Genomic DNA, 23,938 nt, shown 5'->3' with positions numbered 1-23,938 from the left:
CTTCAATTTCTTACCATTTTAAGTGGGAATTTTTTTTTTTTTTTGTATGTATCATAAAACTAACCTGTAACCATCTCCTTGTAAACAGTTTGAACACATTGGACAGTTTGAGCACATTGAAAACTATGGTGTTGTGAATGCCATGGGAACACGTCTTAGAGTACTACCTAATATTAGTTAAGCAAGAGTCCAAAGGAATTACTGCTTTATGAAGAAATCCAAAGGATTATGATGACTAGGTTTTCAAAGCAAAAACAATTCACTAGTTACTTCAACGTGTGCTACTGGTCCCTGAACATGTATGTTTTTAAATGTTGTGTTTACTTGCAATTTCAAATTTAACTCCTCGGCATTAGGTATCCATTACATACCATAGAAGACACTATTTTTTCATAAAGCAGTCACATGCATGAATTTAGGATTACCAACTGATAGATATGTATTTTTTTTTGCACCTCAAAAAACAGAATCACTATAGTGCATATCATGCTTCCACACCTTCCTTGAAGGACAAAATGCATAAAGTGCCAGAATTTGGCTTCCAGTTTGGAAAGAAGCCAAATCAGTATTCTGGCAGGATCATGTCATTCTGCTGAGCTCCAAATCCCAGAGCCGGGTTTTCTTGCCCTTCTTTGGGGACTGCTGCTTCCTCCATGGTCTTCAACTTCTCCTCTATTAGGCCCTCCTCTATTTCCGGGTCAACCGCCTTTATCCCATCCTCTAGTGCCTTGGGCATCATGTTGGTAGCCTTTCTATCAGCATCTTTAACTTCCCCTACGGCCTGTACCTTCATCAGCTCAGCCTCTGCCCCCTCAACTGCCACCTGGGCCCCACCTCCTTGAGCTTTCTCTCCTTCCGAAATAGCTTTAACATCTTCTCTGCCATCCTGGGTCAGAGCCGGAGCTTGGCTGGCCTTCTGGCTCTCTTGGATGCTGCCGTGGCTGCTGCTGGCACTGCCCAGCCGGGAAGAGGCCACTACGGCCTTCACTGCTGCCTGATTGGAAACAGACAAGTGTCAGGTGTTATTTCCACTTCCAGTCCTGAATCAGAGTTCAATCTCAGCTTTGCGTTTAGGGATTTTGTTGTATCTGTTTTATATGTTCAAAATATATTCCAAGATGGTTGAATGAAAACTTGTCTGGAGATGAACAGCAAAATCTTTTTTAATCTCAAGCCTACTGTATTTAATCATCTGGACAAGTGAAAGCTTGGATAAATGTGTTTGCCCCTGGATTACCTGTTTGCAAATATTTTGGACTTTGTTTCCCAAAGTCTTTCATGGAACACTAGTATTATGCAACAAAAGAATTCCATGGTCAAGTTTGTTTGAGAAGTCCTGGGGTAAGTCAAGGTTATTTAATCCAAGGTATTTCAAATCAGTTTGACCACACAACCTTTAAGGTTTATTTAGTCTTTATCAGCCTGTAAGAGATGGCTGAATAGAACATTATTTTTGACCCTCAGCTGTTCTCTGAAATCCTCTGCAGCTATAGTAAGTCCTAAACACCATTATGTAAGAGAAAATCTTATCTAATATATATTCCATATATATTCTATACAAAGATATATTTTGGGTAATTTTCTATATCATGTGAATTACAGTTGACCTTTGAAAACATGGGTCTGAATTGCAAGGGTCCACTTATGTGCAGATTTTTTTCAACAGACACATTGAAAAAAATTTTTGGAGGTCTGTAACAATTGAAAAAACTCACAAAGTGTGTAGCCTAGAAATACCCAGAACATTGAGAAAGAGTTAGGTATTATTCTAAGAATATAGCACATAATATATATAACATCCAAAATATGTGTTAATCAACTGCTATCGGTAATGGCTTCCAGTCAACAGTAGGTTATTAGTGATTAGGTTTTTGGGGAGTCAGAAATTATAGGTAGATCAACTGTGTTGAGGAATTGGTGCCCCTAACCCCAGTGTTGTTCAAAGGTCAGTTGTATTTTAATTTTTATCAAGTGTGGGAATTTATTTATGTAATTACAAAATATAGGTTTTTAAAAAAGTTTCCCAATTTTCACATATTCAGAAAGAAGGCAACTTTCTGAATAAGTATCAGTTTCCTGAGCAATGCTGTTTAAGCAGTTCAGTCTTAATTAAATGAAAAGCAGTGATCAGATATTTGGTGAGTAAATCTCAACCTATAACATATTTCCCTTTACTAACAATGAGTTCTTATGAGAGAATAACATGACCCTTAGTGGCTTTACCCCAGTATTGTTGGGATTTCAAGGCAGGATTTTCCCTGGTACCACAGAAGATGAATAATATTAGATGAAGAATAAATGGAATTATCTTTAATAGTTCAAGCTGAGAGAGAGATTTAAAAAAAAAAAACACACACACAAAACAAAACAGAGCAAAACAAAACATATCTTACCTTAAGCTTGCGCCGGGCATTGAATTCTTGGAGCTTCTTTTGAGCAGTATCCATGTGTACAAAATTGGCTGCTTTACCTGTGACCCATGGATGCTGGAGAGCTTGGAAGGTAGTCAGCCGTTTCTTAGGATCCAAAACAATTAGTTTTCTGACCTGAAATGATGAAGAACCATAGATTTCTTAGGGAGATTTTTATAGTGACCCAGCTTGTGAACTTTTAGGTTTTATTCTATTTTCCTAGCAGTACCACTAACTATACATTAAAAAAAAAAAAAAAAAAAAAAAAGCTTTTAAGCCCTCAGTGGTCACTGTAAGGATAGCTTCAGATAGCAGTCGCTGAGGGGGTCTGAGAAGACAGTGGTGTGTGCCACCTGAGAGGCCAGACCGGCAGGCGGCTTTCCAAGGGAGGTCAAAGAAACAGGTTCTTGGTTGCCTGTGGACTGGAAGTTCTTTGAAGGAGAACCAGCATCTGAATAATTCTAGGCTGTACTTAGCACCAGTTAGATTTAGAATTTCGGATGCATCTCAATGGGGATGGAACCATCGTGCATTCATCATGCTTTCTGTAGGGATTTTTTAAAAAAGATTTTATTTATTTGTCACAGAGAGAGAGAGAGCATGAGCGGGGGCAGTGGCAGGCAGAGGGAGAAGCAGGCTCCCCGCTGAGCAAGGAGGCCCATGCGGGACTTGATCCCAGGACACTTGGATCATGACCTGAGCCGAAGGTAGACGCTTAACCGACTGAGCCACCCAGGTGTCCCATAGGTGGGGATTAAATGGCAACAAAGAGATAGTATAGTTTTTATGCTTATCCCATCATTCTGTGATAAAATTCACTCTAATACCTTGAAGGTTGTGAAGGAATAAGCCAAGTGCTGGAGTAAAATGGTGTCAGTGGTTTAGGGGTATGATTTGTTTAAAGGACTAAATTCAAACCATGGCAGACCATTCTGGGAGGTTGACCCCTGAGAATGAGCAGATAATAAACTGCCAGGAAGATCAATAACCAAAATAATCCCTGGCCCTGCGCTCAGAAGGGGTGACCTGGAATGAGGTAGAGACTATTAAGAGTTAGGAGGCCCACGTTCAAGCTCTAGTTACATCTCTTACCCACTTTTGTGAGTCTGGACAAAGACCGACATATGAATTGAGTGCCTATGGACATTTTCCTAGGCCCTTTTCTTATATGATCTCTTTTCCACCTTAATTCCTTTGTAAATACATTCCTACATACATATAAAAATGTTTAAAAACTTGTGTAATTCTTTCCATAACCTTATCAACTTGGAACAATTAGCTCCAATTCATAAATGAGGGATGGAAGGAAGCTCAGAAAAATTTAGTGCCTTAACTAAGGCCAGACAACTTGTAACTGGTGGAGGCTCTGTTCCAACTCAGGTCTGTCTTACCTCAGAGCTCATCTTGTGGCCACTACACCGCAGTGCCTCCAAGGGCAGTCCACCCCTCTGGCCTTCATCTGCCCATGTGGCAGATGGGGGCTATGGGTGATGTAAGGCCTAAGGTCTTTTCTAACTCTGTTAAGCTAACAAGAACTGAGCACAGGCTACCACAATCAGGCAGTAAGTCAAATGAAGAACAAATATCTGGTTCTCCTCTTACTTCTTTTCTGCAGAAGTTGCAAAGAAATGTGTGTTTGGGGTAGAGAAACATAATTTGTAGAGGGCAGAGATGTGAGGCTGCTTATGCTAAAAATCTGAGAGGAGGTGGTGGGAGGTACAGATGATTAAGGAAAATGAATGCAGAGCAGTAAATAAAAATCTGATTGCAGTCACAGCTGTCACCTGCGGGATACATGTCCTAATAATTTCGTACAAATGGTACCTAATCCTTAACAATTCACAATGAGATCTTTCCCTCCCATTTTCCAATCATCCTCATCTTCCTCATCATTACCATCCTCCTCCTCGTGAAAATATGAAGAATTTACTGAAAGTCAGTATGTGCCCCCAAATTCCCACCTGTCAGAGTTAATCTTTGCATCTGAAGATATGGATGCACTGAACTGTTAAACTTGCTGAAGGTCAGAGAGCCCCGTGACCTTGTGAAGATTCAACCCTAAAGCCTTGCCATAATCCTACAGCCCCCCTTACAACCTGACCCTACCACTCATCTGCACTGTTCCCCTGCTGATTTCAGAATAGATGTGGGTGCTGCTGATAGGTACACATCTGTGGTACTCAAGGATTCCTTTAGTGCTGAAGTTTTATAAATATATTAGCCCAAAGGTAAGATTTAGCTGAATGAAGGCATACCACAGCTAACCCTTGTACCCATTTGATTTTTATTAGCGATCAAAGAAATGGAAGGAGGGCTATATAAAGGAACTGTTAGGGAGTTCGTTGGCGGTAGTCAGTTAACCTGCATTATAGCCCTTAAGTCTCCCAGCAATTTAGAGAAAGGTACTGGGATCATCCCAGAAAAGAAAACTAAAGCAGAGAGATTAGATAACAAGCCCCAGGTCACACCTCTAGGTTATGACCAAGAGGGCTCTTGAATCCAGATACGTCAGACTTTAAAAATCCATGGTCTACTTCCTGATTCATCGTTTCATTCAAAAAACAGTTGTTGAGTCTGTCCTATACGCCCAAATGGTACTAAGCTCTGGGCACACATGCCTCGACCTCTCCCAGAACTTACAATCTAGCTAAGGAAGTTCTTCCCACAAGTAAATATAAGTCACAACCATCATGAAAGAGTAAGTCCAGGGGGCAACGGAACAATGTGGCAGAAGGAACAAAGCAATTGTGAGAAGGAAGGACTGTTGGGGCGGGGGACAGACAAGGCCACCAGGAGGATGTCAAAGGCAACTAGGGCTTGACAGTAAGACTCACCCATGCGAGAGGGGTGTGTGCGTGTGCGTGTGTGTGTGCGAGAGAGAGAGAGAGAGAGGAAGAAAGGAGGGAAGAATAGTACAAAGCAGAGGAAAGGGTAACGGCCCAATCCTGAGCTACCCTGATGAGGGACTGGTGGGTCTGGTGCCCTGGAGTGAAGCCCATCAGAGGACAGGGCTGTGAAATGGGTAGCATGGGCAGGGCGACAGACTCCCGACCAGCCTAGGTGGTGCTATGTAGATCTGGTTACAGATTTTGGATTTTATCCTAAGAGCCTCAGAGCAAGAGAGTGACAGGATGTGATTTATTTCTTAGGCCCTTCCTCTGGATCCTGTGTGGAGGCGGCGGGAAGGCCACAGGGGGTGGGGGGGGGGGAGGTTGTGGCACAGGTCGGGCAGGAGGGGCCGGGGCGGGCCGGCAGGGGCAGTGGTGGTGGAATGGAGGGGAGTGGATGGCTTCAAGAGGTGGCCTGACTTGTGGGAGGAGTTGGGAGGACACACTGCCTCTCTGCCTGGCCATACTGAAAAGTCATGGTCTACGGGGGTTTGTTCCATGAAAGAACATGGATGGGAAAGAGGAAATGTTTGGAGGGAAAAGAGCATTGGCTGGAAACCTGGATCATTCATTCTGCTGGGAAGCTGTGTGACTTTGGACAATCATTTCACCTTTCTGGGCTTTAGCACCCTCAACTCTATTTTTTTTTTTTTTTTTTTTTTACTTATTTATTTAAGAGAGAGAGCACGCGCGCGTGCGCACACACAAGCACGAGCAGGGGGGAGGGGCAGAGGGAGAGGGAGAAGAAGGCAGAAGAAGCAGGGAGCCCAAAGATGTGGGGCTCGATCCCAGGACCCTGATATCATGACCTGAGCCGACTTAGTGACCTTAACCCACTGAGTGACCCAGGCGCCCCCAGCACCCTCAACTTTAAAATGAAGGAAAGACTAGATGACTCATAAGATCCCTTGGAGAGCTAGCTTTTGTGGTTCAAAAGACAGTTTTTAGTTATTTCTGTGTGGTTTTTCTCTAGACGATTGATGGGTAATGTTTTCATCCCAAGTTAATATCCCCTTTATTTTAGAACAGGTGGGCCATCTCCCCAGAATGTATGTCTTTCCTTTATGCAAACAAACTTCAATGTTAGCTTAAGCAAGAACCCAAGTAAAACAAACAAAAAACCAAATAAAATGAACTATCAGTAGTGTGTAACTTGTTTATGATGCCAGTAAGGCATGATGGGACTTGTGCTAATATTGCGATATTTCAGTAAGTTTGAACCTTTCAAGATGCAATGTTGTTTTATTCAAAGTATAATCAAATCTAGGTAATCTAGGCAAGCCCTGTTAAAATGGAATTCTAAATTATGTTTGAATTCACTCAGTACAGCTGGCTTCAAAAGCAAGATTCTACATTGACTAGGTGGTAAAATCTCACTAACTAATACTGCAGTAATTTTTAAGTTGTGGTAATTCAGCAAGTGATGAGTCAAGCATATCTGTTTTTCATGATCTACAAGAAAAATGCATTATGTGCACTGTTTTATTAAAAATACAATTATTAAGAAGGGCAAATTTTAAAAAGGACACTGCCCATTAATTAGTTAAAAATGAATGTGAAGATTTTACTTCATTTTGTTTTGGTCACACTTACCAGGTCCTTGGCATTTAGAGATACTTCATCCCACCAGGGGGAGATAAAGTAGTATTCACAATTCAGAATTCTCCTGAACATGAACTGATCACCTCTTTCATCATAGAATGGTTCAAATCCACAAAGTCTAGAAGGACAAAAGATAGGGAATAAAATGTCTTTAGAAGCCTAAATATATCTCATCAAATTTTTGCAGAAATTCCAGACTGTCCTTTCCAAGCTTCCTGTTATGAATGCAAGTCTACTCAGCACAAGTGTGTAACTGCCTTGTTACAGTTCACTTTTGACTGTATAAATACACAATCATGTCCTCTGGCAGTAATAACAGATACCAAACCGACTTAGAATTTCTACAAAGAGTTTATAATAACATCAATAATTATGACACAAAACAACAATAAGGATAATAGCTAACGTTATTATAGGCACCATGCTAATGACTTTCTGCGGAATTTTCTTACCAGGAATTGAGAAGACAGATTGATTAGAGTTCCAATTTATTATGAAGTGGAAGAATCAGGATTTTTTTTTCCTGAGCTTTTTAAGCATTTGTTTATTTGTTTGTTTATTTATTTATTTATTTATTTTTGAGAGAGAGGGAGTGAGAGAGAGAGCATGAATGGGGGAGAGGCAGAGTGAGAGGGAGAAGCAGGCTCCCCGCTGAGCAGGGAGCCCTAGGATGAGGACGTGGGGCTCGATCCCAGGACCCCAGGATCGTTACCCGAGCGGAAAGCAGACACTTAACTGACTGAGCCACCCAGGCACCCAAGAATTAGGATTTTTGAGAATAAAGAAATTAAGAGGTAGACAGAAAAGATTTTTCAGTCATTTTTATTCAGCCCTATTCACCGAATTCCTCCATAGAAATGAGTCAAGTATTAGATTTCCATCCCACTCCAGTTTGAATTTCAGAGTGAACAAAGACAGGAAGTAAGACTTTTGTCAGGAAATGGCCTTTTAAAACTTGACACAGGGAACACATGAAGCCAACAGAGATGAGCAGCTAGCGTCTGCGCAGCCTCGTGTGTGACCCTCACTTCTGTCCGTCTTAAAGACCCACGTTCACCTTCATTTTCCACTAGAGGGTCAGCCTATAAATGAATGGGGAAAGTGGGAGAAGAGAAATACAGCATCATCTCTGGCATCGTAAAGGGAGAGAGGAAAAGTGAGTTGCCGGTTGGGGCCCACCAAAGCCTCCACTGTTTACAGACAGGTACAGGTTCTGAAATCACTAGGGATCGAAAGGGGACTATAAATAATAAGTCCCTCCCAGGGCATGTGTCGCACTGAAGAAAAAATGGGGGGAAAAGAATGAACACATTAAAAAACATTCTCCCAAATTCTTCCTTCAAGCTGGTCGGGTTGTTGCAGAGCATGAAATGTTTGAGTGTATCCTAGTGCAGTGGGTTTCTACAGAGAAGCATTTTCTCACATCCTTTGCTCAGGGAACACCCTGTTGGGAGAGTCTTTGTCTTTTTTAAAATATTCTGGAGCCAGCCAGGAAAAGACGGGGCTTGGCAGTGCTGAGTCGCAGACTAGGGAATCTTCCTGTCCCACTGCAGCAGTCTACACACAGAATCCTGCTGCCGCATAAGGAGAGAAGGGAGCCCAGGTCCACACCTTGACGAGGAGGTAGCTCAGCCTTACTTGGCCGTCCTGTGCCATCCACGGCACTAGAAAAATATAGCCTATTGTTGTTAGTAATGGAGAAATTAGCCAACGTTCCAGGCTTAGTTTAAGAAACTCTTATGTTTCCCCTTCTGGAAATCTAGAAAGAAACATGACAGTTCAGAAGGTACAGTGCTCAGATGCCTTTCTCACTTCTCAAACATGCCTGTAAATGTGTGCACTGGTGACGGAAGTAAGAAGTTTATGTCATAGCCTGAAATGCCAAAAATGGAAGCCATGGGACATAGAGCAACACACACACACGGTGCAAAAAGCCTTCAGACATGGAAATATTTGAATGATGACAATGATAGTTTAGGAGGATATTAGGATTATCCAGGCCTGAAGTGTGAATGTATACTAAGGGAACCTCCAAGCCAATGGGCAGAACTATAGTGTTGAAAGGTGAGAGAGAGAGGCTGAATCTCTGATGTCATCGGATTCTGATTCTGAGCTGAGCATTGTAGTAGTTGCTTTTGTCTGTAGTAGGTACAAAGGGTTTAGGTGTAAAAGGTAGAGGGGCCAGAATTTCTGTGAGAAACAACAAAATGGCTTTCATTTCCAGTCTACTGTCATCCTTAGAAATAGAAAGGTCATAGCACAAAATAGCCTTATGGAACTTCTAATAATAATAAAGGAGATATATAGGTCCAATGGCACGATCTTGGAGAAGTGTCCCAGTGAACCTCGCCTGGTGGACTTCATCAGTTATTAATGAACTACAGATTAGGTAAAACCACCCTGGGCTTAGGGGCTGACAGAAGTGAGGCCAGCACTAAAGGACATTAGTTGTAAGCAGCACTGATAATATATTTTCATTTGGGAGCTACCACTGCGTACTTTGAACGAACAACTATTAATTAATGACCTTAAGTGAACCAAGGGAAAGGACCTTGACCGACTTTTTTTTTTTTTTTTTTTTTTAAGTAGGCTCCACATCCAGCATAGAGCCCAACGTGGGGCCTGAACTCACAACCCAGAGATCAAGACCTCAGCAGAGATCAAGAGTTGGATGCTTAACTAACTGAGCCACCCAGGAGCCCCAGGTCCTTGGCAGACTTTTAAAATTATTTTCAGGGCTATGATAAGATGTTTCTCCAACAATCACATTTTTTTCTCTTCATTTTCCCTGGTCAGTGACCATGTCATGGAATTTTATTCATTCCATATTTCAGGTGTTCAGGGTGAATGTGATGTAGTTTCTCCGTCTCTCTGAGTTCTTGTACATCCTTAATGCTTCCCCCCCACACCCCTCCCATCACATTTCAGCATGAAATTGCAATTGATTGGGCACATTTTAGGGGCAAATCTGATGCATTATTTGCATGGTTCGGTTTTTCATTTGACGTCACCTACCTAATTCAGGAGCCAACATTTTCTTCCCAGTATGGAAGTGATCTCAAATGTAAGCTGAAGGAATTCCATGATGTGGCCTCAGGAATTCATTTTAATGAATTAAGCACTTAGGATGGCAAACACATTATCTAACAGTTTTGCACTTTCCTAAGAAAAAACATGGTTATCTACCTCTCCAAATGCTTTTCAAGCTTTAGTATATTCTGGATACACAAGGAATTCAACATTGAAACTATCTTTTGACATTACATCGTAGCAGATGGCTATTTACTGGGTTGCTTGTTAAACATTTTTGTCTTGGCTACAGATGACTGAATATACCCAGGTGAACTTAGAGTTTACTAATTTGTTTGGGGGTACCCTAGTTACCTTCCTTCTAGCCCTTATTACCTAGACACTGCACTTTCTAAGATCACTATTAAATTAAAAAAAAAATCCCAAACCTCTTTCTGCTATGGACTGAATTGTGTCTCCCTAAAATTCCTATGATGAGAAGTCCTCATGTGATGGTATTTGGAGATAAGGCCTTTGGGAGGTAACTAGGGTTCGATGCGATGCGTTCATGAGGGTAGGCCAACTTCATGATGGGATTAGTGTCCTTAGAAGAAGAGATACCAAAGAGCTTACATTCTTTCTCTGCCATATGGGGAACGAGTAAGGAGGCAGATGTTTGCAAGCCAGGGAGAGAGCTCTCACCAGGACCGGACCTCCTAGCTCCCTGAGCTCAGACTTCCAGCCTCTGGAACTTCGAGGAATAAATGTCTGTTGCTGAAGCCACCCAGCCTGTGGTAGTTTGTTGTATCAGCCTGACCGACTAATATATTTTCTTTTATACCCTCTAAAGTCTCTTTATAGTTTTGAATATTACAGATTTCAAGTAATTATGCAGTGTCCTCCAAATGGCAACCAAATCTACTTGTTTTGAATTAAACTCTGGAGCTCATTGATATCTTGCTTCTATGGCTGCTCTTCGGCAGTCTTCCAGACACTCCTCAGTCCTTCTTGCTTATCTTCCTCATGTTCCTCGGCAATTCCATCAACTCTTTGGCAAATTTCCTGAAACCCTTTTTTTATTAGTAGACAGAAGCTCAGGAATGGCATTGGGGATACCAGAGAATGAGAGATTTAGCTCATCTTTTTTCTACCAGGAAAAAGGTTTCTCTGAGTTTAGGGTATTAAACTCAAGGTCCTTGAGGACCTAACAGAGACAGAAAACAAAACTGATAGCCAAATTGCATTAAAAACACTGCTGACAAGAAATGTCCCTGTCTGGAATTGCTTAGGAGATTAAATAGCCATTTGCCCTTTAAAAAGGACTGATACTGTATTTTGACAAGATGTAAATAAGTAAACAAGGGCAAGTTAAATAGATGGACTTGGGTTTCACATTCGTTACTATCATCAAATAGTGAATTGTTCCCCAAATCTGCTATACATTGCACTGCAGAATGAGGTGTAGAAAAGCCCTGGACAGAAAGTCTGGCCCCAGGAAAATCAGAGAAGAAAACGCAATGTTTGTTTTCAAAAAAGTCTATCACTAACTACATTTAGTATGTTGTAGAAAATTACAAAAGTCAAAAAGTAATCTTGCTTTTTATGAGGACTCTAAGTACCTAAGAAATATACAGCAAAGGCAAATAGTACCCATAGAGATTGCTTTTCTTCACTTACAAGATGTAGGTGATTATTCCTACAGACCACATGTCCACCTCAGGTCCATAGGCACAGCCTCTAAGAATTTCAGGTGCTGCAGAAAGAATGAATATTGTGTTAAATCGGACTTTAAACTTAACATTTACATCTCAATAACAAGCAACAGGTAAGAATTAATTAACAGAAAGTTCAGAACAGTTTTGTAATCAATTTTGTCCCCCCAAACCAAAGTAGGGGACTACAGTTCTTAACATCTATTTTAGTGGGAGAAATTAAAAGTCTTTGTGTGTTTGGGGTGCAAAGCTATTATCTTTGATAGTCTATATTGGAACATCATTCCAATCAGATCTGTTGTAAAAGATCCCTTACTTCAAAGGGAGTTTTGTATGCAGAAAAGAAAGAAAGACAAGTTCAGCAGAGTAAGGGGGAAAATGCACAGTGATGCTACCTTGAGATCTAGATCTGCTTGGAGCACGGAGCATCGATGCACAGGTGTATTTGACCGTGTACAGGACAGGGAGCAGGGCAGACAGTCGGAAGGACTGAGAAGCCTCGAGTGCTGGGAGGCTGGAACAAGAGTTTGAAGGGGCCCTGGCACATGCCCTAGCACTGAGAACTACATGGAGGTCACCTGAGGGCAGCTGTCCCCAGTCAGTCTGGGATTATGAATGGAGAAAGGGGCCTTCTCTGTGCACAACAAGCCTGCTCCTATTCGCCCTGCTCACCACTGTGAAAATGGAAGGTCTTCTTAGCCATGAAACAGCCCTGTAGTATAGAATGATGAGACCTTTTCTGTTGGTATTATGTTGGAGCTGTGAAAATGGAGCATATACTGGGTCCAATCGTTTGCACCAAGAATTGGAGGTGTTGTTTGTCTAACTAACAAGGAAGAAAAAAAAAAAAAAGAAGTGAGAGCTTTACAATCCATGCAGAAATAAGGCTCAGACCTATAGCCTAGAGTGGCCTTTTTCTATTTTGAACAAAAGTGCTGTAGGTGTCAGTGGGGTCCCCGAGGAAGGAGCTGATTGATGGATGCTGAGGGCTCCTTGAGGGAGGCTTTGGGGATGGGGCACCACACTCCTCCTTCCAGCTGGAAGCAGGAGAGCAAGGAAGCTGGATCCCCTGTCTATGCAGGCTGGGCATGTCATATTCAGTGTAGACTGTCAAAGTGAGCTCTGGAAGGAAGTTATCCTCCTGGGACTTTGGATGTGACTTAGAAGAAGGAACACAGTGGATTTTCCACTGGTGTCTTCCCATACTATTCCCCACCCCCCATCCTTTTGCAATCAGGATATTCTCTTCCCTGCAGAAATTGAGTTACATAAAATACAGGAGATGAAGAGCCCATACAGTGAAATGAGAGTGGGCAATGTAACACTCCAAGCAGCCATTCAGCAAGATTCACCCTCTAAAGCACGGTATCTGGGGCCAAGAAGTTTTTCTCATCTATAGGCACATTATTCCTAGAAATTTTTCCTCTTAAGATTTAATTAGCATGATTAAGAAAAATGCACGCTCATTGCCAACACCGTTCACTCTGTCAGGTTAGTTTTTCTTTTCCAGGGCAATCTGGCCCCATATGGGGTTTCTTTGGGCCCCCACACTGAACTCCCACTTGCAAATGCTTTGCTCATCAGAGTTCAAAGGAAACTCAGGTTAGGCCGCCACTGTCAGGAGGGCGGCTGCCGCTGTCTACACCGCAGAGAGGTATTCCAGTCAGGCAGCTGAACTCATGCACACTTTGTACTGTTAGTCCTTCCCCACGGTCTTCCCGTCCGTGAAGTGCTATCAAGTCCCACATGGACATTTAAACATACAGACATATGTTGGGGAGAGTCTTTTACATTTTCTGGGACTTGTTTTTACCTCTAAAATCTAAGTGAATTGGGTTAGCTGATTTCCAAGTTTACTCTGAGTTTTAAGCTGCTAGTCACTGTGATATTAGTAGAAGGATCGTGTACACAAGAAGAGAGGACCTTGGGGCGCTTGGGTGGCTCAGTCGGTTGAGCGACTGCCTTCGGCTCAGGTCATGATCCTGGAGTCCCGGGATCGAGTCCCACATCGGGCTCCCTGCTCGGCGGGGAGCCTGCTTCTCCCTCTGACCCTCCCCCTCTCATGTACTCTCTCATTCTCGCTCTCTCAAATAAATAAATAAATAAATCTTTAAAAAAAAAAAAGAGAGGACCTGCACTCTACTTCCAGAACCTGCTGCACTCCCGTTCCTCCTGCGGGAGTGCCTACAATGTGTGCTGCCCTGTGGGAACCTGTCCCGAGGGATGGCAATCAGCCCTCCTCTGCTGTCCAGAGAGTAGCACGCTGTTGCAAAGGCCAGATGTTTTTCTGGCATTCTTTACAGCTCCCAGGCTAAGGCCCCAAACGAACTGAATACCACAGAACAAAATTCTTTCTGAATCCACTTTACGGGGCATCTGGGTTTCTTACCTGACATGGCAATATCTGACCTCCCTTCCCAGCACAGGGTGCAACCTTACCCCCCAGAGGCAGTTTGGTTCCTTGTAAGGCATTATTAGGCTGCAATGTGGGCAAAGCTTGTTGTGTGAAAAGCTAAACTTTCCCTGGGGAAGTTAACTGAGACAAAAGGAATATAGAATGTTTTTGCCCTCCATAATAAGTTTCTCTTAAAAAGAATTTATAATATTTATTAATCATAATACAAAATTTAGGGGAAACAAACTCTAAGCACCTAGACTCAATCAGATACCAGTAACTTTTAAATATTTGCTAGTTAACATGACCTTGACTTCAGGATCAGCAGAACATACTTTTGTAATGTTTCTGAACCCTTTCCAAGAGCCAAAGATTTCTAGAATAAATTGCAGGCTCCAACATACCAGCACTACAAGTCTCCTAGGTATCAAACGTCCTTGTGGTGGATTCTGCAAATTCGTAATTTTTCTTAAGGTGAGAAATAGTTGATTACTTCCAACTTAGTTCAAGAAAAGACATCAGCTGGTTCGCCCTTTAATGCTATAAGCGCTGTCAGCTATCCTTCCTGTCTTTTCTCACCTCATCGCCAAAACAAACAAACAAAATGAAGTAGGGGAGAAAATCATTTCAAGGTGTGATCCAGTTTTTAAACAGGTATTTAAAATAATTTAGAATAATCTTTTCTAAAATAGTCAATAATCCTTTATTGATTTTTCTGGCTGTCTTCTAAGTGGGTCCAAGTTTACTACCACTTCCTAAACTTACCTTATCCTTTATGTTATTGCTCATTAACACCAAATGCTACAGAGCTCCCAGGACACTTCATCCTCCAAGCTCCAACAAAGAATAATTTTGGTAAATGGTCTCAGAGTTGCCAAGATACCAGGCTTGGCTTTTTAAAAAGCAATTTTTACTGAATATAAAATATATATTAAAAATTCCAACTGTAGTGATGTTTATTTACCAATATCCCACTTAGATCTCAGAGTGCTGAGTTTTTTATAAGATCATGGTACCATTAAAACATCTAGAGACTGAGGGTCCATCCACAGACTGGGATGAATTTCATTTTCTTAAATAAATTCACTGTAACCAGTTCTAGGAATGGTCCTACATAAAAAGCATGGGGTATGCCCCATGGCACACTGATAGAGACCACTGGTGCTAGGTTTCCCCTCTTTTCCTAAAGCCATAGGAGAAAAGCAGAGGGATGATTTTGGTCACTGACTGTACGTTCATTTTGTCAATCCCTCCCAACCTATTGAGTTAAAACTACAGAGTGGCATTCTTCACCAGAAGACTTCTGACAAACTACTGTTAACTGTTTTGAGAAAGACAAATCCAAAGGAGACTAAGGTGAATGAAGGTTCATTCATTCACTCATTAAACAAATCATGAACTATTTATTAAGTACTTGCTGTGTGACGGACACTGCGTTAGGTGGTGCTGGGGGAGTAATGGGGAGCTCAAGAGAACAAGTCTCTGCCATCACGGAGCGCACCGTTTCGTGGGGGAGGAAGACATTGATCCAGAAAACCACATGAAGAAATGCAAAGTGGTAAGTGGAAGCGCTTGGAGGGAGGGTGTCTCTAATAGAGGGCTGACCTGCTCAGAAAGATCAGGGAAGGTGAGTAGAGAAAGCAAAGTTTAAACTGAGATGTGAAGGACTAGAGAAGTTAACCAGGCAAAGGGAGAGGGCAGTGGATGAGGAAAGAGACAACTGGGTTGGCTGGAGCAAGCACACAGGCAGAGACTTGGTGGCGGGCAGGGGCAAGGGGGCTCGAGGAACTGGGGTGCCCGTGGGGCCGGAGCCCAGCCCCATCCCATTGAGATGAGCCCCTGCGAGGCAGCTCGAGGCCCAACTGCAGATTCCAGTCGGTCAGGACTTTTGTTTTAGTGATTCCAAACATATGGGGAAAGAATCTATTTCATCTTGTACAGGCTTGTCTTGAATTCCGAGTTCTCTGGAGACCACAGAAGTCCACGGCATCTAGAAGTCCCTCTAAACTTTGCCTCTGAGGAGCGAGCACTGTGGAAGGAGGAGAAAGAGGGACTTCTCTGAAGCAGAAGAACAGTGTTTGGAAATTCTCTTCCCTTACAGTTGTGAACGTGGCTAGGAACCCAGAGGCGAATGCAGCCAGGGCAGCCCCCTGCGCACAGCAGCAGTCCCCACAGCTGCGCAGACGCTACACTGGGCCTTCCTCAGCATCCGTACCACGTGTGGTCCTTTGTCACCATGTCGCCTATAATTGGCGAGAATGGGGCACAACATGTGAAGCTCTGTCAAGTGCAGTATTTGCTCTGACAGCAGAGAAGACAGGCGGTGTCCCAGTGCAGTTTGCTGTGTTGTAACGAAGGTGTGAATCAGACTGGGATACAGTTGAGATGTTTCCAGAACGGGTTGCCTCTGGCTAGGAGCAGCCTTGTCAGTTTACTACAGTGAATCTCAGAAGAGTTCCATGCTACCATGTCATAGTGTGAAAGGTCGAGAAGGGCTGAGGAGGCATTTGGGGCCTCCGCCTCTTTGGTTAGCTATGACTTGTTAGCGTAGAGCAAGAAAGAAGTTTGAAGGATGTTTTGAAACCCAAGTGATACACTGTATGTTCTAACACATCTTTTCCATTTTCCTGGGCTCTTCATCTTTTTATACCACAAACAGCAGTCAATCCAACTCGCACTTAATATTTTTCATTGAAGCTGTTTAAAAAAGTCTTCCTTGGCACACAGATTGCATGATATTTCTCTTTGTATAAATCTTACAAATGGGTGAAGAATGATAGCCTGTTTATTTTCCTCACCTTACTTTTTATTTTTTTTTTAATAATACCCTGAAGAGAAAATCAAATATTTGAAAACACCTAAGTACTTTCAGAAGAGGAAAAAATAAACACAACCTATTTTTATTACCCTGGGAAAGTTTCATTTCTATGAAATTCACTTTTCTATGATCCCACAGAACCCACCCATCTTAGAGTAATCACTATTTTTTCTGAATCTTAATCACACTGGGTCTCCTGCTCACTTTAAAGTTGTGATGAATGCTGGCCTAGGAATAGCAAAGAGGTATTAATTGTTGAAAAGTTGCCTTTCCACTTCTGTGAGATGAGGTGGAGTATCAGTATATAAACCCAACTCATCCTAATATTAACATCATGCAAGAATCTCTTTTGGATATGAAGATACAGATATAAAGTGATGGACGTGGACTCTGAACTCTGTGAAGTATGGCAAATACCATGTTTTTCTCTAAAGGAGCTATAAATCTTACTTATCACTAATAATTCTTTTGAAGTATTTTTATTTTATGCATATCCTTTCTGCAACAACATTCTAAAATGGGACACTCTGTGGGTGTTCAGGGCCCAAAGAATACATTTTAAGCAAGTCTCCTACCCACTTGTCATCAGTCACCCTTCCTGTGACCGCTTCTCCCCTACATTCCACCCTCACATGTATAATAATAGAGCTGAGTCCTCAGCGCTGTGAATTCTCTGGCACGGCTGGTTCTGTTCTGGAAGTAGTTGCTTACGGTCATAAAGAGGTAAGCACAGAAAATGATTTATGGTATGGGGACCCAGAAGCCAAGGATGACCAGCACATTAAAAGACTGCTTCTAAACCAAAGAGAACATGAAAAGTGGGAGGATGATGTTGGTGACAATCTTCTTAGACTCAATTTTATAAGGCATCTTAGGCCAGAATATACTCGGTTAACTTGGATTGAACTAAGTGCTTGCCATAATCCTCAACACATTTTTACACATATATTATAGAGAGATTGTGTGGTAATATTGTTGATGCCATATACCATATATCTGCTGGGTGATACAGAAATGAGCACGACTCTTCCTCCTCTCCCCTTGCTGATGGCCCCGAATCCTGAGACAGGAGTCAGTCAGCCTCTAGGGCTGTTTCTGAGCCAGAGAGGCAGCCCCTCCTACTGCTAACAGCTTCAGATGTTAGAATATCGTTTTGTTAATTGTATCCCATATCTGTATCCATTCCTAATTCCTAATTCTGTCCTGTGATGCTGCTTCCTTCACTATCTGATGTTCTATGAATAATAAATGTGGTTCCTTCTCTCTTGCCTGCTGATGGGGATGTTGTCCCGGGATCAGTCTGGGTTGTTTCTTTTTCTGCCTTGGGGATGCTGGAGAGTCTCGTGACTTCACACAGCATCTATATGCTGACAGGGCCCACATTTATATCAACAGCCATGTCTCTGCTCCTGAACCTCAAACATATATATCCTTCTGCCCACGTGTCACCTCCACCTGGATCTCTCACAGGCCCCCAAATCAAATATCAAAGGTCAAAATCAACGAGCCCCAACCCCTTTGCTGCCAAAGTCCTGCCCATCTCAGTAGATGTGAACTCTATCCTTCCAGTTGGAGCTCTTTGGTCCTCTCTCGTTATTTCTCCCCTTGTCACCGCACTCCACCCCACTGCCTCCTTCCTGGACTTAGAGACACCAACGCATGTTCTTGCCGCAGGGTTGGTGTGCTCTGTCCCCTCTCCCTGGAATGTTCTTTCCCTAGAATCCACATGGTTTGCTCTCTCCCTTACCCCTTTCAAGTCTTTGTTCTTCTGCTCCCTTCTCCGCTGAAGCCTCCCCTGATCAGCCTGTTTGTGGCAGCCTGAGCTCCCAGCACTTCCTATCCTCTTTCCCAACTCCATAGAAATCATCACCTCTTTCTATACATTGACACACTCATTTTGTTTATAATTTGTCTTCTCCTGCCATCCTTAAAGAGGAGCTTTTGTTGGTTTCTTTCATTGCTATATCCCTAGCACCTAGAATAGTGCCTGGTGCACAGTAGGAGCTCAATAAATATTTATTAAATGAAAAAAGGACTGAATATCTACACAACTAAGTTCCACAGAATACACTTTGTTTAGGTCAGTACCAAACCAATACAAATACCCCAAGAGGCTCATTTTCCTCTAGATTTAAAAACTTCCAAGACAGCTTAAAATAAGCCTGCACTCCACCAGCAGAGTCCCTGTTGGGGACAAGAACAAGATGATCTATGGCCTTTCCTCACCACTCCTGTATCTGTGCCCAGCCCCACTTTTTTTCTTTGCCTGGCACGTGTTCATTTGGATCAAGTGTTGTAAGCGTGCCTGGGACAGTCATATGGTGGCTGGTGACACAGCCTATCTCAGGGAGAAAGAAGGGCCATGGTAGCAAAAGGGAGATGGACCTACGCACGTTTTACCCACCTGCTAAGCATTCTCTGCTTGCTTGGTCTCACATCCCCTGCTCTTTCCCATCGTCGGCTAGCCCCACAGGAACCCCGTGTACACACACCAGCCTGTCAAGCATTAAGTTACAGGCCACGCAATTGACATTTTACTATGTACTCTTCTGTTTTTTTCTTAAGTTCACTATAAAAAGGAAGTCATCATTGTGGATATTTCATTAATTCTCAGGTGAGATCATCCCTTAGGTGGTTAGATTACCAATATAATATAATACTTTTATTTCACTTTAGCTCTTTAGTCCTCTAGAAATGAACAAAAAGACATCTTTTATGAAACTATTCTGAAAGCTTATATTTTAGATTATTAGATTTACTTCTTTTACTTCACTTAAATTTTCCTACATTGGTCATATTAGTGTGTGTTCATGTAGACAGAAATCTCTTCTGTCTGACTCCAGGCTGTTGAGAAATTATCTTTAATTTTGGTATAGTGAACACAAGAAATTATTTCTTTAAAACATAACAATGTGAGAACAACATAAGATTATCACTCTTATGCGATCCTGGCAAATGCCAACAGAAAATAAATTCTGAACAACTTCTAGACCCTCCAAATAGAATTTGGATAGACAGGTAGAACTATGAAATATGAACATACATAGTTTAATTAACTAAGCTTAGGAATTAGAAATTAGTATTAGACAGAAATACTCTTTTATCTCACCCTTTACCATACTGTTTTCTTTTCTACTCTAACAGCTTTTTGTTCCTTTCTGTGATTGACATGGGTAGGGTGAACAACCACAGACTTCGAGCCTTAAATAGCTAAACCAGGCAAGACATTTGGGTTGTATACATTGTGTCCATTTATCAGGAGCCATGACCTAATGGATTTTTTGTTTTTGGTGTTGTTGTTGTTGTTGTTGTTTTTTTGAGACCTATTTCTTTTCCCAACAACAAGATGTGGAGAATCTCTTCATGGTTATTTCCGAGCACTACTCATTGATTTCATTTATCTGGATCACAGATTTTAATTTTCTGGCCTGGAGTTTATTTTCAACTGGGCACATTTCCCAGGAAATAATGAGGAATTTGCTTAAACACACAGCATCTGTGATTTTTCTTTTGCAATTCACTTATAGGAGAACCCTCTGTTATTAATAGCCTGGGGCAAAGGTTCTATGAATGAAACTGAATGGGTGGCTTTTCACTTGTGTATTTCCTGACAAATGACAGATGGTATAAAATATAAACACCCACTCCCTCAAAAGATGTACCTGAGAAAGCCTTCCAGTAAAGGTAGAAACTAGACCCATTGTACATGAGGATAACTGACCTGGGATGTAATCACCCTTATAACAAGCAAGGAAACAAGCTCACACCTCTTCCTCTCCATCAATTATATGGGCTCCAGATAGCTTTTCATGTCAAATGTAAAGTCTCTGTAAGTCATGCTTTCTGGAGGATGACAGTGATTCCCACCAGTCTTGCACTGGGCTCTCATTTCCAATTCATTCTATCAATGGGCAGTTTCCTCCCCACCTAAGTATTCCAGGCTACATAATAGTAATTCCACACATATATTTAGCACTTCAGAGTCCACAGAGCACTTCTATTTTTCCCTCTGAATCCTTCCTCCCTCCACCTCTGGCTTCCTTTCTGCTTTCTCCGCCTTTTCCTATAATATAGCAAATTACTGCTTCCTGGTGAGACTCTACCTTACAGCACAGCACAAAGATTATATGGATCACATTCAATCAACCAATTCCCTCTTTCCCCATTACGTAGCCTCGAGGGTGATGTGGGTATCTGTGGGGAAAAATAAATAGTAAATGGAAAATAAGCCTCCATTATTAGATGGCATTATCTGTAAGATGGGCCTGTTTATGGCAATGACAAGGGTCTGAAATAGTATTTTTATAATCATTTTATAGTTAAAAATAAATGACTGGATGTAGAACAGATCAAATACATTATTCTGAGAAGCTATTAGAGGACTGAAGCACCCAGTATGTAGATTTCTGACATCAGAAGGACAGGAAAGAGAATTTATAATAGCTTTCTAATTTGTCTTCTTTTGATCTCTTTTCTCCCTCCAATCCATCTGTCATAATGTCATTATCAAGATATCTATAAGATACAGATTTGATTTTAAAATATAATTACCCTGATTAAAAACCTTTGCTGGATCCCTATTATCTACCAAAGCAAGTCTGAATTCCTTAGCCTGATTTATAGATTATTTTAAAAAATATGGTCCATCCTATCTTTCCAAGTCCATCTGTATCTTCTGTACCAAAGACTCTTTATTGCAGTCGTGTAAAATGACAAAGTAACCAGCAGTCCTTGAACTTGCCAGATGCTACCACTCCTCTATGGCTTTTCTCTTCCTTTGCCTGCTTACAAAGATTATCTGTGGCTACCTCTTCATTTGCTGAACTCCTACTCAACCTTCAGAGTCCAGCTCAAATGCCCTCCTCTGTAAAAACCTCTTTGGGGATGATGTATTGTTCCCTCCTCCCTGTATCTTTAAGCCTTTAGCTCAGACAAATACAGAACTTACCATAACAAACTTTGATTTATTGTATATGGGCATTTCTTCTTTAATAGCCCATGAAATCCTGGAAGGACAAGACCATATGGTGTTCACTTTTGTAATCTCAGTGCCTAACTTGGAGTCTATTAGACATCCAATGTTCGTTTTATCAATGAATGAATCATTCACTCATAGAATGACTATTCTGTAATGCTGCAAGAAAGAACTGCTCTTACCACTATTATCAAAGCCACTGAAAGGATGCTAGTGTAAGCTCTTCCTGAACTTCCCATTTTAAGGCTGCTAATTCTCAGAAAATTGCTCCAACCTACCTATCTCTTTGGAATACTAAGTTTTTGCTATTAGATAATGATTACTAAATTGCCCATCAGCTTTTTTCTTTTGGGAAATCCTTACTTTGTTTTATCATTCTTTTATCAATTCTCTTTCAATGCTTCTATCGATTGGTCAGCAGTTAGTACTCACAAATGGGCATCCCCATCTGGCATGTGGTACTAAATTCGAGGTTCTTTTTTTCCTTCATAGCCTTGGAAGTAAGAAGGCATGAAAGAAATACAGGAAGACGATAAATAAGGACCTAGGAATTAGAGAAAGGGGAAAATATCTATGGCACCATTAGAAGGAAAGGGTCATGGACAGGTTGTCAGCTAACAGTTCTAAGGAAAATATATAAAAACAAAACAAAACAAAACAAGAGGATGCCTATAGGGAACATGGCATAGTTCAATGGGTTTTTTCCTAGGAATGGGAATCCTACTCTTTAAGTCTGTGGCAGAGCTAGTGAGCTGTCTAATGTGATACCCATACTTAGTAAAAGTACCCTGAATTCATTTGGGGCACCAACATGTCCAGCCACAGGCCACACTGCCAGTCTGCAGTGTGGAGGCTGTGACTGAGGACTGGCCAATAAGATATAAGCGGAAGTGACATGGAGCTTTAGCAAGTCTATTTAACTGTGAAAAGGTATACTCTTTCTCCCCCCTTCCTGTCACATAGAATGCAGATGTAATGAGTGATTGCAAGCAGCCATTTTGGACCCTGAGGATGCATGCTAAAGAATGCGAGAGCCAGACAGAAAAGGTCTGGATCCTTGGCACTGAGAGCTGCAGGGCCATAGCTGGAGAAACCACCAGAATTGCCTTTCTCTAGACTTCTAACATGAGAGAAATCAACTTCTATCTTGTTTAAGCCACAGTTACTTGGAGTTTTCTGAGTTTTCTCCTAATTGATAAACTACTCTTATTGCCAAAGAGTTTAAGATCCAGAGCAAGAATATTTGGCACAATTTAAAGATTTAATAGAAAGATAGGTATACTTAATTCTGTGTAATTATTGGGTTTATGGACAATTGAGCTACAAGGAAATAATATTTTAGATTCACTAGAGAAGCTAACTAGTTAAAAGCAAAATTATAAAATGTTTATGTGACTATAGAAACATGGAGAAAGATGAAGAATGCATAAGGCTATTAATACTGATTACATATACTTGGATTTTTACTTCTTACAATGATCAAGTAATACTTTGAGATTTAAAACACTAAAATAAAAAATATTTTAGGGGCAGCTGGCTCAGGATGTGACTCTTGGTCTTGGGATCATGAGTTTGACCCCACATTGGGTTTAGAAATTACTTAAAAATAAAATCTTTAAAAAAACATTTTAAGCTGTAAGTAATAACTGATTAACATTTCTATGAAGAAAATTATATTGATTTTATCTATATTGCTTTTTTGAAGAGGGAATTTTATAAATCTGTTTTTAGGCCCTTGGCTACCTGGATTCTCATCTCTGACCCACTAACAACTAGATATGGAATCTTGGGAAAGTCATACTCTGGAACTCAAAATGAGGATGTTAGTAAATGAACTTTAAAGCTTCCTCTAGCACTACAATTCTGTGAATTTAATCATATATTTGCTTCAGTGGATATCTAATTGTGCCTTCTGCAGTCTGATTTCTATGAATTCAAAAGCTGTTAAAATGAGTTAGTTATGTGGTTCTCGGATGTGAGGATGTCACACAGTCCATCTCTAGAGACTGGAGGACTCTGGTGGGGAACCCCACCTGAAGCCCTTGTCTTAGTAAGGCTAGGTGAGTGCTGTCAATGAGGACTAGGGACTACCCCATTCTCACTGTTGTCCTATATGCCCCCTGAATTA

The 23,938-nt window shown here is 41.5% G+C and overlaps 1 protein-coding gene across 1 annotated transcript in view; it reads right to left on the bottom strand.

Moving 5' to 3' along the window:
* Positions 1-562: 562 nt before the first annotated feature.
* CAMK4 (calcium/calmodulin dependent protein kinase IV) overlaps positions 563-23,938 on the bottom strand; it is a 201,352-nt gene continuing 177,976 nt past the window's right edge. Inside the window, exons 8-11 of the mRNA XM_021698985.1 lie at positions 11,588-11,663; positions 6,893-7,019; positions 2,394-2,546; positions 563-994 (exon numbers count right to left, since the gene is read on the bottom strand). Coding sequence (XP_021554660.1) covers positions 563-994; positions 2,394-2,546; positions 6,893-7,019; positions 11,588-11,663 — 788 coding nt within the window. The remainder of the gene's footprint in view (positions 995-2,393; positions 2,547-6,892; positions 7,020-11,587; positions 11,664-23,938) is intronic.

This window comes from Neomonachus schauinslandi, chromosome 7, assembly GCF_002201575.2.
Source record: "Neomonachus schauinslandi chromosome 7, ASM220157v2, whole genome shotgun sequence".
NCBI classification, from domain to species: domain Eukaryota; kingdom Metazoa; phylum Chordata; class Mammalia; order Carnivora; family Phocidae; genus Neomonachus; species Neomonachus schauinslandi.
Note: the sequence above shows the minus strand (reverse complement) of the source record. Positions and strands in the feature narration are given on the sequence as shown.